This window comes from Megalops cyprinoides, chromosome 3 (assembly GCF_013368585.1).
Source record: "Megalops cyprinoides isolate fMegCyp1 chromosome 3, fMegCyp1.pri, whole genome shotgun sequence".
NCBI lineage: Eukaryota > Metazoa > Chordata > Actinopteri > Elopiformes > Megalopidae > Megalops > Megalops cyprinoides.
Window position 1 is genome coordinate 44,564,536 of NC_050585.1, and position 18,843 is coordinate 44,583,378.

General features: G+C 41.0%; 3 protein-coding genes across 3 annotated transcripts in view; 1 reads left to right on the forward strand and 2 right to left on the reverse strand.

Moving 5' to 3' along the window:
• The window catches only part of stk10 (serine/threonine kinase 10), a 40,954-nt gene extending 37,362 nt beyond the window's left edge, over positions 1-3,592 (reverse strand). The window contains exon 1 of the mRNA XM_036524813.1: positions 3,085-3,592. Coding sequence (XP_036380706.1) covers positions 3,085-3,243 — 159 coding nt within the window. The 5' untranslated portion in view covers positions 3,244-3,592. The remainder of the gene's footprint in view (positions 1-3,084) is intronic.
• A 1,418-nt stretch (positions 3,593-5,010) lies between these two features.
• On the reverse strand, positions 5,011-6,829 carry zmp:0000001268 (CYTL1 domain-containing protein). Its single transcript, XM_036523082.1, has 4 exons — positions 6,686-6,829; positions 6,509-6,553; positions 6,020-6,166; positions 5,011-5,081 (listed from the first exon to the last, which is right to left on the reverse strand). The coding sequence occupies exons 1-4, from the start codon at positions 6,827-6,829 to the stop codon at positions 5,037-5,039; spliced, it is 381 nt and encodes a 126-aa protein (XP_036378975.1). The 3' UTR covers positions 5,011-5,036.
• Positions 6,830-12,196: 5,367 nt separating this feature from the next.
• Positions 12,197-18,843, forward strand: part of stk32a (serine/threonine kinase 32A) — a 40,190-nt gene continuing 33,543 nt past the window's right edge. Inside the window, exons 1-3 of the mRNA XM_036524220.1 lie at positions 12,197-12,248; positions 16,930-16,985; positions 17,600-17,751. Of these exons, the coding sequence (XP_036380113.1) occupies positions 12,197-12,248; positions 16,930-16,985; positions 17,600-17,751 (260 nt within the window). The remainder of the gene's footprint in view (positions 12,249-16,929; positions 16,986-17,599; positions 17,752-18,843) is intronic.

An 18,843-nucleotide genomic window follows, 5' to 3' on the forward strand; every position in this document is an offset into this window, starting at 1 on the left:
GTTCCATCACATACCAGGTGTGGAATCTGCCCTGGGGGGCCCACTCCAAGAATACTTCAGCAGGAAACTCAAACAATAACACAATATTACCCAATCACAATCTTCAAAAAGGAGGGACATTCGAGCTAACCGCTACGGCGCTCTGCGCCTCAGTTTGATAAACAAGCTTAAGCAAGCATTACTATTCTTTTTTCTTAAATTTTTACACAATTTTAGCCGTTAATTTCAGTCGCCGCCAACCTCGTGATGATGTGTAAGAATAAAAAAAAGTGACACTTCCTTAAAATCCTCGCTCAAAGTTAAGGTCAAAGTGACACTGCACTCCAACACCAACAGATCGTATCTATCATGAACATCAAACAATCTGGCTGTCAGCAAACAGCGTCAGCGGCGTCAAAAGCAAGGCATTTCAAAGAACAAAATCCAGAAGACACCATACGCAGGAACCATTCCCCTCTGATGCCTTGACACTGGCTGTTCTTACTGTCAAAAGCAAGGCGCCATTTACAGACGGAGACGCATTGTTCTTCTCTCAGTGTCATCAGAAAAATTCCATTTGATGTACTGTCACACGCCTTTTCGCAAGGTGCAAGAGTACGCACTATGCTGCGCTGAAGCCTCCCTCCTTCCTCTACGCTGTGAACTGAATGGCAGCTGCTGTCCTGCACTGGGAAAGAGCAAATGCTTCCCTGTAGCCACTAAGAGCAGGCCCAGATTAAATGACAGCCCTGACTGAACCGATATGTTCATTCAAACGAACCAAACAGCTTTAATTGCAGGGCTTCCCCGCCGCCACCCCCTTGGAGTTGAAACAAAAAGCCTATTGAGCAGTGACACATCTTAGCAAAGGTACGTCTCTCAGGGGTGCTTTATCTTAGTCCATAAGCCTACCTCAAACGGCGCTACTGTAAGAGTTGTGATCTATCATTATAATCATGTTTTGGACTTCAGTACAATTCTACACTCCTTTTCACCAGACTGCCCAGTGATAATTCACCAGCTGAACCCCCCCCCCCTCCCCCTCAATCCTACTCCACACATTCCATCTTCCTCCTACTCCCCCAGCATCAGCCCCCCAACACTCAGGGTGGAGTCGCCATGGCAATGCACTACACTGCCAAAACCCACACTGCTGTGCATGACTGTACGGCGGCAACACAGCATGACTAAATGTCATATTTCTCCTGGGCGCAGCACCAAACTAGTGTGTCTGTTCTTGTATTGTGTGCCCGTTGTTTGGTTCCTTCTCAGCTTGGAAAAAAAATGTTAAATTAACAACAGAAACTGCCAGGGTTCTTCATTCAAACTGATAAAAGCCTAATGTATGCATCAGAACACTGGAAGCACTGCCTCTGCTGAGAACAGATATATTTCAGGGTTGACAGGAAGGTCAAGTGCATATTTTCATTAGTGAACTGAATTCTTGTAAAATCTTTCATCTTTATTGTTATTATTGAGCTTTAGGACATTGATTTTCGCCTTCTTGTCACTTTAATGTGTTTGACGCAATGGCACCAATTTCGCTTAATTTAAACTGTATTTGATTTTCTGTGTAAGCAAGGTACTTTCATAAGCAATAAATACTGCAACCGTGTATATAGTGACAGCTATGAAAACATTCATCAGTAACTGTCAATTTAGGTACAGAAAGCAATACTCTGCACCCAATAGCAACCGCCTACAAAAAGACCGAGGAAACAAACCAATCAGATAACTCTCTCAATAAAAAAAGTTTCGCAGATTGCTAGAATAGCAAATGATGGGGGTATATAAGGCACTGAAGCTAAAATAGGGAACAATAACTGTGGGTGGTCAGTCACAGTACAGCCAGTCCTCCTCACAGAACGCAGGGGTTAATATGATTCAAACAAACAGCTGTCGGATACATGCTGCTCTAAAAACTGTTTTATTGTTAGTTACTGTAAATGCCGGTGAAAAAACATTGCTGGTTTGAATGAACTTAATATTTTTAATTAATATCGTTAACTTCTCTTATCATAGGGACACGCCCAGGGCTTATAAGACTCAAAATATTTAAGACGATAGAACCATCATCTTAAGGAATTAACACATAAAACAAACACATATAAGAACATCACCAGTTATGATTTCTACGATATGACGACAAAACATAATTTTGTCAAAACGGTAGCAAAGCGAAACGCGTCTATTAGCAGCTTACTTCAGCTTGCAGTTTGTGATTACCAAGAAATTAGGGCTTTCCCCCCACTCAGATGGAAAAGGGTACGATTTAAATGGCCCCAAGTTTATCAATTGGTTTCAGACACACAACGAGATGCTAGTCAACAACATGCACTATACATCGCGACACTGATCATCCACAACCTCTATGTGCCATTCTGCTGACCGGAACGCTCTGAAAGTAAAACCGCTTGCTTCTGCCGAAGGGCGGAGCTGCCTGTACTTTTTGGCATATAACCCATCATATTCTACTTATTCGCACAGCCTGCGGAACGTTATATCGTAAGAGCGTCCTGCTCCACGTGCGAGCGCTGACAGGCTGCCATAAAAAGCCAGCATTTAGCTTTGCGTTGATTTAACAGTGCGATATTGTTAGAAACATATAGTCTCCGTTTAAAAAAGTTTTCAAACTCTGGGGTGCTGTTTAAGAGAGTTGTCCGGCCTTTGGCGACAATGTGGCCGGCAGAAGAAATTGTTTGCGAAACAGCCAGACATCACAGGCTGCAATAAACTTTCACACAAGAGAAACATGGCCAGCCACCGCTCGGAGCACGGTGCGCACATAATTCATGCCAGTGTATGTTCTGTTTTGACGGCTGTGCTCTTGTGGCTTCAATGTGACCGAACCGGTTTAACATAGCCACTGCTGCTGCTAAGAACGTATAACATAACTGCCAGTATAGCACGCCTACTTTCTTTATTACCGGCCAGCTTTAGGGTAATAAGCCAATAAAACTCCGTCTCAGAAAGCTTTCTCTCACGCTGGCAAAACATTACAGCTACTTCCAAGCTAGCTGACCGGGTGACATTTTAACCAAGAGGTTAAAAATGCCGAGGAAAGTTAGCCCCGTGCTTTACCATACTAAAGTCTATCTAACTTACCTTATACACTTTCCCAAATGCTCCATCGCCCAGTTCTCCGATTATTTCCCATATGTCGTTTGGGTTTAAATCTCGACGAACATGTTCATACTGCTTGGCTTTCTTTTTAATATCGAAGGAAGACAGCCTGAGTATTTTGCTGAATTTAGCAAAAGCCATGCTCAGGTTGTAAAAAGTAAAGTCCGTGAAAGAAAAAGTTCTGAAAAAACGAGATGCTCTGTAATATATTCAGTTTCATTCACGATAAGTGCAAAAAAATGTGCGGTTAATTGCAGCTCCAAATTTTAAATTTACTATAATGACAATTGGCTAGCAAGCTAGCTAACTGTACGAACAACGCCAAAAGTAAGGGTTAAAACATATATTTCACTTCACGCCGCCCATGATACGCTGTGTATTCTTCTGTAGTAATCCACTTCTCGTTTCGGAAAACTCATCTCTTAATTCACATGGCTCTCACATCGCCGCACCCGTCCCACCTGCTTGTGTTGGACTAACCTAGCAAGACTTCACTCCGCGCACAACACACAAGCCCCACCCTACGCCGCGACCAGCTGGTTCCGCAGCCATCTTGGAATTGTAGTTCTCCGTGGAGAGTTCAATTTGTTTATACACACACAGGGAGTTGGCAAAACTTCATGTCCCGTCTTCACTGAGTCCATTAGTAGATTATTTTAGTCTCAGTTTCACAAGGACGACCTCTGCTCAAAATTTGCTTTCATAAATGTTATCTGGATAAGATAATTGTACAAACATAGCAGGACACTGGAAGTTCAAATTATTTAAATGTGATAAGCTCATTTTAAGATCCTCCGCAGAGTTGATTCTGGCCTACACGCTACGTGAAATCATACTGTATGCGGTCCAATCAGAGGCGAGTGCGTGTGTTGCGTAAAGAATTGAGCAACCTGAAGCCTTTGCAGGTAAATGGTAGAATTTTGAATAAATCAATCGTATAAATGAAAAGTATGTATGTATTTGAAAAAATTATTTGAAGGAAATAGGGGTAAAGGTCGAAGTCACTTGTGCCGAATTGAAAACGTGAAGAAGATAAGACATAAATGCGCTGTATTTTGTACTTTGTAAATGTACTTTTTACGCCGGCGTTAATTGCCCTAAAAATGCAAGCGAAATGTTATCAGTTGAATGGATTTTCTATGGTCGTGTTAGACAGCATTGCTTTCCAATACCACTTTTGAATTGTTTTGCGATGTGAAGGCGCGCTTTGTTTGTAATTAAAATATTCTTCTTTAAAACGAAGAGGAAAATTCGACCAATATGCTTATTTTATTGCTTCTAGTTTCAAAACCAAAACTTTTGCTCCCCTCTACCACCTAGTGGTCACATTAGCCGTAGGTCTTGTAACTACAATCGTTACCTGTTAGGTATGTGGTAGTGTGCTGTTTTCGTTCAATAAAACAGCATGTGATTATGGCTGTCTGACAGGAAAAAATGTATTAATGTTGGGACTGATAATGGACATATTAAACAAAGTATTCTTAAAAAATAAATTAATAATTTTCCACCTTTCCTTATGAAGTCTGGGTAGCAACACATTCCAAGACACACATTTCATACACCTTTATTATTCTTACAATTATTCTTACAAAATGCATTCTTACAAAATAGTGCTGAAGGTGCAGTCTTTGAAACAACATAAAAATATATAATTGCTCTGTACAAAAAAGCTGGCATTACAGAAATAAGTCATTTGGGATGCAGCGCTATCGCACTCACATTGACTCTATGTTCTATAGTGTATATCTGCAGCAGGTCATAACTGTCACTGGTTTGCATTTCGTCAAACGAGTATAAAAAAGCGACTGAATGTTGATGCCCAATACGTCACCCAATATATCACTTTATTATAGTAATTTACATAAATCGCAACGACATTAGCTTAGACTCCCAGTGAGAGAAGGATTACGGCCATTTCAGACTGCATCTTGGTCTTAGTGTTCCAATGCAGCGCAGTCGTCTGTGCTGAAGTGCAGGTCCTAAAACACAGCAGAATGGGCTCTGATAGCTGTTCAGGTGAGGGCACAATAAAACAATTCACATCACATCTAGCAAAAAATAATTGCCACACTGGACAGAAAACACATGCAGAGCAATATAATTTGGCACATGAAAGCAATGGTATAAGTCCCAATCAAGCATCTGTCATGACAGAAGTTGACAGTTTTTGTAGTTAGTTTGTTTTTCCAGTGTTACTCAATTAACTTGAATGGATACACTTCTGTTCTCTTGTGCTGGAAGTCTCTCTGGATTATAGCATCTGTTAAACTGAATGGTGTGATGTAAATGTTATTTAGAGAACTGCACAGCAACAACCCCATTGCTTATTATCATAGAGGACTTAAGGAGATCAGCAGACATGTATTTCATACACTATCTACATTTTGAGCTATTACCTTTGTGAAATATCACAACAGTGAAATACCACAACATTCTATATAATCTATAATGTTCAGAATGCCAAGACTACAAGTTATATTACTCAGTTCTTTTCTCCTTGCTTGGGTGCCTTATCTTAGGTAAGAAATACAGTAGAAACAGACAATGGACAGCATCTCCCAAATGATCTGTAGCTTTATTGATCAGTCAGCGTTCTGTTTGTCTGTCAAAGTGACGTTACTTTAAGACTGTTACAGCTGTGTTAGGTGCAGAGGAAATGGAGAGGGGTGTGCCAAAGCCTCTTTGAACTTCTTTTATGGCACAAGCATAAATCCACAGGTTCCCTACTCCAGCCCATTACAACCAGAAGCAGAACCGGTGGTAAATCTGACTGCTTTTATTGAGCCTGACAGCTCTAATACTCTAGTACTCTTTTTTTTTTTCAAAAATTCATTTAATTTTTCCATTTATGTTTATCTACCATATCAGAGTTTCTGCGTCTGAGGGGCAGTCAGTGGATAATGAAGCCATTTCTTACCCCGTGACACTTGTGTGCCATGATTAGGTGCAGCTGCCGAATGGTGGCAGTCAGCTTATGCACACTCCTGTTCCGGACGCAGCTTCGGTCCGGCAGGCCCTCCAGCAGGGATATGTATGTCCGCATTTTTGGCATGATGCAGGCATTCTGTGAAGATAGATATTATTTTTTCACCTGCACACCACAAAGCAGGGTTGGGGTGTGTGTGTGTGTGTGTGTGTGTGTGTGTGTGTGTGTGTGTGTGTGTGTGTGATGGGGAGGGGGTGCCAGTAGAAACCCCTCATCATTTACATTAAAAGAAACAAACAAAAATATCCTGTCAGCACATTTTCTCTCACGCACAACTATTTGAGTAAGTCCCAGGACTTAACATAGACCCAGGCATGAATACATTGAAAAACAGCACCACACATGTGACAGCACCAGCAGTGCTGCAGACTGCAGACAAATCCCAGGTGCATTCACTCCTGCACATTGCTGGATACTTACATGCACGTCAACGTATATGTTCGGCAGGTGCGCCATGCAGTACCCCTACAAGGTGGGAAGAAAGACAAAAGAAAAGGTGAATGGACAAGCCACATTCACACAAGTGCGGTCGACACTGCAGTGCCTCCTGAACAGATCTGTCCCAACTGCCTCTGCTCTGGCCGAGCGCTGGCTTACTGTCGCTGGGTTCCTCTTGACCTCCGCGAACCGCTCCATGATCTCTCTTGCCATGCTCAGCACCTTGGTGTAGCAGGTCGGCGGGAAGTACGGAACCGCCGCCACGCAGGAGATCAGGAGCATCACCTGTACAAAGAGAGCCATGGCCACCACTTCTCACGTCTGCTCGGGGGGCACCTTTATATGTCACTCTCCCCAACAGCTCCAAACATGCCCCTTCTCGTGTTTACTCCAAAACATTACTCACTGGGGAAGAATCCTCCAAGTGTTTTTCATTTGACTTTGAAAAGCTCCCCAAAGCGACGCAATCGTTTGGATTGGGACCCAATGGTGTTGCTGCCCCCAGAGCATTGAGTAACACGCCTGCATTGCAAAAGTCTGGGGGCTGCCAGTTGGGTCTGACTAGATATCTCATTGTGGAATGTGATAACAAAAGTGACAAGTTAGATCTTGAAAGGAGCTTAAAAGGTTTTAAAAAAACAACTCTGATAAAAGACTGGTGCATGAACCTGGATGACATCTTGATAATTCTTCCACCAAACTACCAGTGTGCAAGAAAATTATTTTTAAAGAAAACTCATATTTTTCAAAAGTTGAGGCAGCAAAAATATGAACGCTTTATATTTATAATATGAAGCATCATTATCATAAAAATAACAATGCTAAAGACAAATTGTACATTTTATCAACAGTAACTTACTGTGAATCTTTAAGTGAGTTATCCAGTGACCTCTGTCATCCCTACCTAAACCGACATAAAATCATAGCAAATGTTTTAAATAAATGTCTTAGTGTAGATCAGTGTAGCTAATGTAGATAGCTGAACCCTGAAGCATAGGTATTCAAAACTTGATTTGTACAGTTTAACAGTTCCACTTGAATTCTACCAATCTGCACACGCCTTGTTTGTTTGTGTTCTGTTAATGTTCTATTTCATTCATTTTTATTAGATATTTCTCAGCAGAATTCATTCTGAAAAGAGCTTTGGTATTAACACAGAATGTTACTGCTTGTCCAGACTTCAAATGAAAAATATCAGAGATACACACATGCTCTATAGAGCATGAAAAAAAACACAGGCTCTCCTAATAATCATTCACCTTCACTCTACACCTGTTCCAAATCCTGATGAAGGAATTTAGAAAATGCTATTTGTAAAGATACTTTAACATAGATGGAAATATCAAACAGAAAGAAACATTTTCTTGCCATTTGCTCATCATTCAGTGATGTTTACCTTTTTTTATTCTTTTTATAGGACCACTGTGTTTTATTGAGAAGAAAATAATAATTATAACACACCCCCTTTGTAAAACCTGTACTAAGGGTCAGCCATTTCAAATGAATGTGCTTGAATATGGTAAGGTTTTTTGGACTCGGATATGTTTGGCTTCTTCCCCATTGATGAGGAATGTTTTTCATCTTCACAACAGAAAGATCTTGACTAAAACAAAAGGGTCTGCTCTCATCTGCGGAAATGATTTCCTCTATCATAACTCTGAGAAAGCTGTTTATTCAAGCATTCTTGCATTTCTCAAATTCTGTCCATCTTTATAAAAATCAAAGGAATTTGTTTTTTTTTTTGGGTGGGGGGGGGGGGGGGGGGGGGCACATGAATGAAATAAAGCAAAGTGACATTCCACTCGACTCTTGTTTGACTTCTAGAGAGAAAATATTGCAGAGTACCACAGAAGGCACAGCCATGACAAGCTTTTGCAAGCTACAAGCTCTGAGGGGAAAAAATCATTCCTTATAAGGCACCACGTACAGAGCATACACAAGTTCCACATATGTTACGTAAAGGTCATGCCTGAACAGGAATTTAAACTTGAACAATATCTCCCTGACCCCCTCAACAGACACACTGAGTCTCAGTTTAATTCACATGGAGTCACAAAGACAGACAAACTACACCTGACCAACAGCCTTCACTTCTGTGACACCTGCATCAGCACCATAGTTAGTGCATGATAGAACCTGAACATGTGTATTATAGTCCCATCAACACCCGTACCTGAACAACAGTCTATGTGATGCCTAAGCCTAATTATTTGTGCCTAAACTACAGTATGATTAATATGTATACTTTACATGCATACTGTTCAACAGGAGTGCATGAACTGTACTATAAATGCTTTCAATCAGTTGATGACTTATAACTGCACCACTGTCTGTTCATCCTCTATACCTCAACTAAGGTCTAGTCAACATCTGTTCCCAATCGGTGATCTGATCAACACCTGCATCTGAACTTAAGTAGGCTATATCCATCCTTCATATCACCAGTGCAGCATCTGTGCCTAAACTCCAGTCTGATCAAAACTGAACTCAGATGTACTCAGCATCTGTGCCTGAAATACACTTACACATGTACCTGGATGTAGGAGCAGAAGCTAAGTGTTAATGGAGGCACTGTGAATTTTCCACTGGCATTTTCAAGAGCTAGAGTTTCTAAATGTGCACGGGCAAACCCCTACATTATTCCTCATGTGAAAAGCTCCAGTACTGCATGGACGTACATATAACGTTTTCTGGTACAGAGAACAAGGAGCTGCACAGAATTCAGGATGTGTAACACGTATGACTGTTTCATTGAGGCTTTTGCTTGCTGGCACGTGTTCCCATTGGCATACATAGTTTCTTTCCTGTAGATCCACGTTCGGACGACGTTATTTTTTACTTCTTCTACCACTAGATGGCAGTAGTTTCCCATATCGCTTGTCGCGCTGCAAGGTTCTCTTACTTTACTTTGAAAATGATTTGCAACATTGGTCCAAACAGCATACATATTATGAGTTGAACATGCATATATTCAAGGAAAAACAAAAAGAATATGAGGAGCAGCAGTTATCCAATCAGTTCCCATGTAAGAAGCGGGTGCAATATATATTTGGAAACTTACAAAATATTGTTCGAGTTTATGCCAGGCCCATTACAGCACTAACGTTAAACGCGGATAATACAGTTAAAAGCAGGGGCTATTTATTCAACTCATTTAAAAGATTACTGTTGGAGCGCCCGGTACTTTATGGTGGCTTTCCTTAAATTTACTGTATGCCCGTTGCCTGAGTATGGAGAAGTCAGCCTCATGGAGATACATGATCTGGAGTGAAATCATTTTGGCACGCTCTGCTTGCGTAAGGGAAAACACAGGTTGCACTGAAAAGCAAAGCGCGTAACATTGACCTTGACCCACACAATTAATTCCAAGGCGCTATCGCTAATGGATGGGTGCACTTTATGAAACCATTACTTTAATGCTGCTCCTGGCCACGCCAGACCTGACAGATATAAGCAAGTTTTGAAAGTTTTTTTTTTTCCAGGAGGTGACGGTATAAGATTTAGTAAGAATTCAATGTTGTAACCTTTGGCAACTGATTGACGTTAATTGGAATGACTGACGTTCATGAGTTGCCAGCATAAGATTTATTGAGAGTTCCATGCTCCAACCTTTCGCAGTTGATTTGGGAATTGGCGATGGGGAATTGATCAGCGTAGTGTGCGCTGGTGTGGTTTTTCCTATTGTCTATGTATCTATGATTTACTACCGCTAATTGAACATCTATAAATCAATGTGAAATTATCTATCTGTTTGTCTTCGGAGATTTAAATATTTGGAAGGCGTGAGCTTGTTGACACAATTTAGAAATTAAATAAACCCTGAACTATCGCTGATGCATCGAAGTAAAACGTGGGAAAGTGGGACGTTTATTGAAGGATCTTGAGTTAAAGTTTTTATTGGGTAACATAGTACGAGGATAGAGATTGTGGTTATTATGAAATTATGAGTGATGTTTATTGTAGCAGGGAAAGCCTGTTCTAATTTGAATAATCATACCTTTTAATCAGGACATCGTGGTCATTCAAAACAGGCTACCCCCGCGATGCGTGACGTTTAATATCACAATACAAACTACTGATATAATTGTATTTCCCATACAATGCTTGGTACAATATTTAAATACCTAACATACGAGGATAGCACTCTGAATGGATTTCCTGCGGCAGGCGACGTGCGCTGCCAAATAAGAAGTGACTCGGGAAACACCACGATGTGAAGCAGTCAGTCGAAATATGGGTGATTGTATTACCGGAGTAATCAGCTCTCCTACCCGCCGCCTGTCTGCGCATTGATGAGGCAGTGCATTTTTCCGCCCCAATCATTGTAGGTGCTCACAGGCTACGAAATACGAGGTCCAACTCTTCTTTTACGTTTCTGTTAGCACGCACTTCCCTCATCGCCAGACTCAGGTGTCCAAATGCTGTATAAGATGCTGCGTGACGCCTTGTACCGGCTCACACTTCCTCTGTTCCTAGTTTGATGCCCACTGTCGGATATGTGCTCGCTATTATAATCAGCGGCATTTAAAGGTACGTGTAGGTACGGCTTGCTCGGTGGTTTATGTTCTATTCAGCGCGTGTTCTCTATTCGTATAATTGTATGTAAGAGCAACATTCAAAGATCGTCGTAAGTGTCAGGAGTAGGCAGTGAAGTTAGGGGTGCTGCTCAAAAATTAACTTAACGTAGGTAATATTTTGACCTCTGCAAGGTTAAACAGAGACATGGTTTAAAATAGACGATATCGATGTGCATTAACTTCATGTAGATACGTATTCTTATGTTAGATATTTGTGTTTACATTGAGTTGTTTTGAAATTGTTTTGTCTGGAATTAATTCGCTTTTGATTATTCATTTTGCATCTTGCACATTGTTTGTGGTAATGCAGTATGAAGCTTGGCTTTGTGCAGTGCATACCAAGTATTTTTTTCTTCAGTTGAGCTCCACTGCAGTATCAAAACGATCCTTAGAAGGACGAAACTTCAGTGGTTCTTTTACACAGAAACTTAAACTGCATTAATGGCTACTGCAAAGTGGTTGAGTCCACGTTAGGTGCACCGCATGTTTTCTCATATGCACAGAGATTACGAAAAACTGTGACATTATTACGGATAACATGGTGGTTGAAGTTCCCAGTTAGACATTTAAGTATGATTTGCTGTTCCATCTTTGGGGACCGCTTAGAGTATGACATTTGTTTTGGAATGACAAACTATAAATCAATGGATGCGAGAGGTTGAAGTAAGGTTCTCCAATTTCATTTTCTTTCTAAAAGCACATCTCTGTAATTCATCATTCCGCGACAGCGTTGTGTGATATGGGGAATTGAATTTTTTGTTGTTGTTGTTGAACAGGTTCAATGTAAACAACCTAATTTCTCTTTCCTGATGGCTAATCAGAGAAATGGATATGTCACTTTACATTACGGTTGTTTTATTTTGGGACTCATTCTATTCGTATTAATCGAAGGAATATATAGCTCACATTTTTGTCGCTATTGCGATAGCTCTGCGTGCCCATTTTTCCTGTTCATCCAGAGTTTGAAACACACTTTGCATTCACACAGGTTGATTTGTAGATAATAGAAGAAGCAGCAAACGAGGGGCGAATCATCCGACTATGTCTCTGCGTTTCATGAGATGATTCTCTGCTGAGCTGCGCACAAAGAAACATGGGGCTTGGACAGTCCAGCAAATCGGCTGTCACCGAGGACACTGAAGAGGGTGAGTCACGCGCACGCAATCTTTCATTTTTGCACATAAAGTAGTAGCCTACTTGTCAAGTTATTTAGGAGAATCTGCGGTTTTATCAGCATGCTCGTTTAACCTTTGCACTTTGAATTGTTAACAAACTGGTAAAGCCATTTTTCAGTCATGCTGTTTGTGTAAAGGTGCCATAGAGAGTAATCAATGCAAAGTCATACAACAAACATTTTCTAATAAATGGTGAGGTTTTGATTAAATCTTGTCTGTGCGGTCCATTAAATTAGAAACACTGCAACAGAAAAAAATGTATATAAGTAAAATAAAACATTATTTATTTGCCCTTGCCAGGGGAGATACTCTTGTGTTCAAAGTATTGTAACATATCCACAAAATGATGCAATTCAGGTCAGCTCCATTGGTATTTGACTCCAACTGTCAGGCTATAAGCCACCAAGCTGTGCCTATAATTGAACTATAATAGCACAGTGGGCAAAGTAACACAGGCATGAGTTTAGCTTTTAGCCTTAGCACTGGCACATCATCCCCTGTCAGAGCTTTTAAAATGTGAGGCACAGAATCCATCTGAAGCTGAAACATTTTTTTGGTTGAGATTTTCACTCTGTTTGCAAAAGATTCATGATATATCTTTGCCGTTTGAGAAGTTCAGATGGTCCATTTCTTCTGGCTCTTTTATATAATGAATGATCTGTCATATGAATGTGCTTTAATTTTTGGCTGACTTTAAAGTAGAGATGTTATGTCTCAGAAGTTTCTCTCTCCCAAACACCAGTCTTGCATACCAAATCAGTTTTTAGATACCCTTTCGGGAGACAGTGTGGACTCTCGGTATCCGAGCAACATTTTCTCCATTAGCTAGACTTCGGTGGCAGCAGTCTGCTTCATACCAAGTAAAAGAATTTTCCCTCATAGACGTTCCTTCATTAGTTTGCTTAGCTGGCATTTGCAATGTTTTCTCTTTATACAGTCAGAAAGTTTACAGAAGCAGTTGAGGCTAAGTACTGCGCTCTGTGGTCATGCAGCAATACCTACGTCAAGCATTAAACCTAAATGTCACGCTGCAAGCTCATTTCCTTAACCACTGCACCACACTGCCTATAGGCGCAGTTGACTGGAATGGTATTTGATATAGGTGGTTAAGCTCTGACGTTTTTGTACCTTGTCATTGCAAACGCTGAAATCCCAAGTCAACCACAGGCGTTGGAGGTACTATGTGAGATAATTAGGGGACTATCACCACACAGCCTATTACATTAATTCCACCAGCTGTTTTAGGAGACAAATGAGGTTGGGGTCAGAAATTAACCATGTACATTTACGACAGACAATGAAAGTCCAAAGTAAGGCATTACTTACACCGTTCATCATTTCAATATTGCAAGACTTCTGTCTGATGGGGGAAAAGGCAGTGTTTTTGTCTAAGACGAACTTAAAAGGTCTTTTTTGTTATCCTGGCCAAAAAAGACTGGATCAAGCACACACTACCAGTGATCAAAAAATGCACCAGGCAGCTTTTAAGAGCATCATGCCAACTTTACTTAAGGTAAAGTTTTGGCATAGAAGAATAACACAAGTTGAATTTGTTATGGAATGACCTTACAGTAGCTTGTCACACCTCTGTCACACATACAGGTAAAATGCCCTCAGGTGTATGTGCTGAAGTGTTGTTGCAGTGCTGCTGATCTGCTCAGACTCAGCACGCCAGTTTGCTGGTCATGCTTTATTAACGTCTGGGCAGTGGAATCTATGGATTCGGTTTCAGTCGCCACGGTGACTGGTTAACTCCCTCAGCAATGGCGGAAGTGTGGGTGCCGTTTGTTTATTGTGTCCTTTATTTTCTTAGGACACACCTTTATATAGGGTTACTTTCATAGCTTCTCTTTTTTCGTACACACATTTCATTTACACTTTGGGATATTTACTTACACTTGTCAAATTAAGGATCTTAAGCTCTGTTCCACTCAGGATTCTAGCCTTCTGGTTAGAGACACAATTCACGAACCACTATGCTACAATGTCTCCCGAAAGGAATAAAAAGGTCACAATGGGGTTTGGTCTTGATGAGAACTGAACCAGGATGTCTGATGTTCCTCGCGAGTGACTTACAATTAAATGACGATAGGTCTGGATTTGATGGTCAAAACACATCAGTTCCATATGAGATAAAACTTATTTTAAGAGCGGTTGTTAGAGAACCAACAGCGTCAGTGGGCTCTCACTGCACATCTGGAAATCCTTTGTGGATGGAGGGACCAGGAAAATGAAGGAGGGATGCCTGCCGAGTGAGCCGTGATATCTCATACGGCTCCCGCTGCGAGGAGGGGGGTTCAGTAAACAGTCACGTAAACAGCAGCAAAGGAAGTGGTTAACAGAGCATATCATTAGCTGTCAGATGAGATCTGTCCTCTCGGAGAGAAAGGTGAGGCGTCTGCATTTGTTGGAGATGCCGGCCCGGTTGCGCGAGATCCTGGGAGTGGGCGGCAGCTGTTGAGCACCGCGGGAGATAGGGGGGACTTAATTCAAGAAATAACAGGCGAAGCAAAACCGGATAACCTTAAATCCATTGCCTTGCTGCTTCCAAGCAGACTGGAGCCGGCTCCAATTTGAGATAGATTTATTTTAAGATTAGGAGGATGAAGGCCGGTAGTGGGTGGGGGGTAGCTCAGAACGAATTGAGATTTAATGGACAGATTTGGATCGAGAAACCAGGGAAAGATGGCTGACACATCGGGTGCTTGTGGGGGGTTTTTTTGTTTTGTGTTTTTTTTTTGCGAATGCATACAGCATAACCATTTCCTGATTCCCTCTTGGGATTCGATGCAAATGACCTGTTGGGCTGACCGCAACTTTGTTTTCTGTGGGCAACTGAGGGAGACATTATGGAAATGTACTCAGCAGTGACAGAATATGAAATTGCTCATACATTTAGATGCACTTTCACTGCAGGTCATATCACTACCCCTGTATCTGGCTACAAAGCAGGTTCACACACACTGTTCACACCATATTTTTATGTTGTTTTTCCTGTTCATTGAAATAATGTGCCACTATTAATAAGAAACTTTCTTTGTGTAGCTTCTCTCATACATATCAAACAGTCCAGGCTGATTCAGAGTACAGAATACAATGCGTTGAAACCAGTAGCAGCCAGTATGCTACAAATATAGCATGCTGATTTAAATAAAGATCATCCATTAGTCGTGATTCCTTTTTACGTGATTGCATCTAATGTGGTACCTCTGCTTATTGTGCACTTCATAGAAAACCATTTTACTCGTTATGAAAGGTAGATATAACAAAGGCAATGCTGCCACATTAAGTACAACGGGGTAAAAAGGAATGAGCAGCTGATGGACAGTTCTCAATGAAGCTTGTGAATCATGAAAAGCAAGTCTGGGACAGCTTACAGGCTGCCAATCATCTACAGTAAAATACAGAGCAGGCAAAGGGTATAAATTATGATGACAGATAACTGGGGGCAGAAACCGAAAGGGTTATACAAAGGGGAGCAGGGTCAAACCAAGGATGTAACAAGACAGAGGGACCCTGTGGCCGATTTTGAACCAGAAACCCTCAAGTACGTGAGATAAACAGTTTTCCACTGTAAGCCAAGAGACTGAGGCTTTAGTTTCTCCGATCTTTCACTTGAAAACCTAGCGGGAGTTACAAAAGCAAAGTAGAAGCACATAACATAAAACAGTGGGCAAAATAACATCTTACTTCATCTCAAATTACTGTGTCTGTCTTATATTATGCCACACATTTCTAGACCAGTTTCAGTTACAGCAGGCAATGAATTGAGTAACTCAGTTACACTGTATAAATGGTCTGATAGTACGTACTGGATGATATGTCACGTTTGACTGTTTTTCCCTTTAAGAGAGGCTTGGACCCAAACCAAAAACTGAGATCCTGTGATCCTCTTAGTGTGTAATCCAGTTGACCTTCAGGCCACACAGAGCAAGAAATGGCGTATAACTGTTTTATTATTGAAAAATACCAATTTTAGGTCTTTGTGTGGGAAAACATATTTTAAGTAATTCAGTTTAATAACACTTTATGCAGTAAGCACATAAGAGTTATGTAAGTTTCATTTCCATCAGATTCAGCTAGAATATGTGGTTTTTATATGATCCAACTGCTATTCCCTTCAGTGGCAGGGCCAAGTTAGTTACCACAAGCCACAATCATAGACTTTGTATGTGTACTATTGGCCTTACTTGCTGTTCCACTTCGATGTGTTCATGCTGTGCAGCTGTTAGAATTCTACTCACATTTTTGGACCAGACTATAGACTGTAGCCAGATACCTACGGTCGAAATCTGGTGAAATATGGAGAAGTGTTTCAACTTTTGTCTTTTTTGTTTTAAAACTGGAAAGAGAAGGAAAAAAGAAAATATAACAGAATGTAATCTGAGTAACATCAGAAAGAGCTCCACATCCCCACAAAATAAAAACAAGTCATTAGATAGCTGAATAATAGAGTGAATATTGTACACTATAGTATGTAGTAATATTTCGCACTATTGAATATAAGATCCCAAACTATCAATATATTAAACACAGCAGAGCTAATGGGAATGAAAATGGAAGCTAACAGTTGAGATATAATTCATTTTAACAGGTTTGCCATTGTTCAGCCAAGCGTGCAAAGAATGTCTCTTCTCTCCTCTCTCTGCAGTCAACTTTGACCATTTCCAGATCCTGAGAGCGATTGGGAAGGGGAGTTTTGGAAAGGTGAGGCTGTTGGCACGCGCCCACGCTAAGCTCACTCACTCAAGCCGCAGCTCAGCTCACTGAATGGTGACTCAATGAATGAATCCTCACAGCCATTTCAGTCCTGTTCAATGAAAGGAGTGTGAAAATGTTCAACGGTGGCTTTTCATTGAGAAGTTTGGAGATTATGTGTGCACGTATTAAAGATCATCCATTTCACGCTAATCACCTGCTACCAGTCTATTTTATAACACAGCACCAATGCTAACGAAATACTTCACTACTCTACTCCGTTTCTGTCATAGCATTTTGCATGGTTGATACTACTCAGTTGTTTGCAATGTTTCAGAGGGAAGGATGAGATATTTGCTGTCATTGCTAATTTAATATGGAATTTTGATGTCTTATTTTGTGTGTCAGGCTTATGTCAGGGCACTAACAGAAATACACTTTTAGATTATGTGCATAGTTTTTAAAATTTTCTGCAATGCAATGACAGCGAAGCCAGGGCACAGAAAGGCATTACCGGTAATTCTCTGTGACACAAAGGTCACAGTCCATTGTTCACAAAATATTCTCCCACAGTAACTTCCCATTGACAGCAGACATTAACCCAGTAGTGTGTGTGTCTGCAGGTATGCATTGTACAGAAGAAAGACACCAAGAAGATGTACGCCATGAAGTACATGAACAAGCTGAAGTGCGTGGAGCGCAACGAGGTCCGAAATGTCTTCAAAGAGTTGCAAATCATGCAGAACCTGGAGCATCCATTCCTGGTCAACTTCTGGTAAGATGTTTCTCCAAATGCTGTCGTATATATGTAGATGTATATGCATATGCATATGTATATGTATATGTATATGTATATGTATTTGTATATGTATATGTGAATGGTTTCCAAACTTCTCCAAAGTTGATTTGGACAACTGTTGGAACAGAATTCTGAGAAGAAAGAAAATTGAGAATTCGACCTTGGATTGAACAGTAAAATTCATCTCAGTTCATACAGCAGTCTCTGAGTCACCTGTTGACTCAGCCACACACTGAAACAGAATATATATAATGCATAAATAAGAAAAAACTCCAGTGCATTGTGGGAGTGTTCCTCCCACTGAAAAGGTAAAGTTGGTGAATGTTTTAGAGACACTCGAAAGACTATAAATGTCTACATAACTGTATTAACACACCAATGTATTTGAAGTCAGGTTATTAAAGGGCTGTGATAGTAACTCCAGCAACATCTTTGTTATTTTGTGCATTTTGTGTTAACACAGGAATGCTAAATGTAGATAAAATCCCCATGATAGAAAGAGAGGAATGTAAGGCTCTTCAGTCACGGTTGCGCTCGAAAGCCCTCTTATCACCCTTAAGAAGCTTCTAAAAGGAATCCACTGACCTGAGACTCCCCAGGAGCAGGCAGACTCAAAACTGCCAGGTTGTTAGAGAGACTGGCCTCACTCAGGAGGACCAGCTGCTATGGTGCTGCTGATGACGGTGGCGTTTGTGACCCCCACTGTAGTCGCTTTAATGGTTTTCATCTCGTTTTGCCAGCCTCACTTTACGAGCAGGACAGATAGCTCTAATGAGGCTGATCTTTATGGCCACCCTGCAGGAATCCGCTTCAGCCACTGTCCTGTGACGTTGCAGTAAAATCATTGTATAAAACCCTGAAAAGTACTGAAACCAATGCAGACCTGTCCTAACCCAGCTGGCTTCGTTGTTTTCTGCCTTGTGCTGTGTGAGAAACACAACACATTCCGGTTGGTGTAGGCGGGAGTCCATTATTTGGCGACTGGATCAATACTGGTGATTTAATTATGTTTCAGAGAATAATAAGCAAAAATGTCCAGCGCTGGGGTGAAAGACTGGACTAGATAGA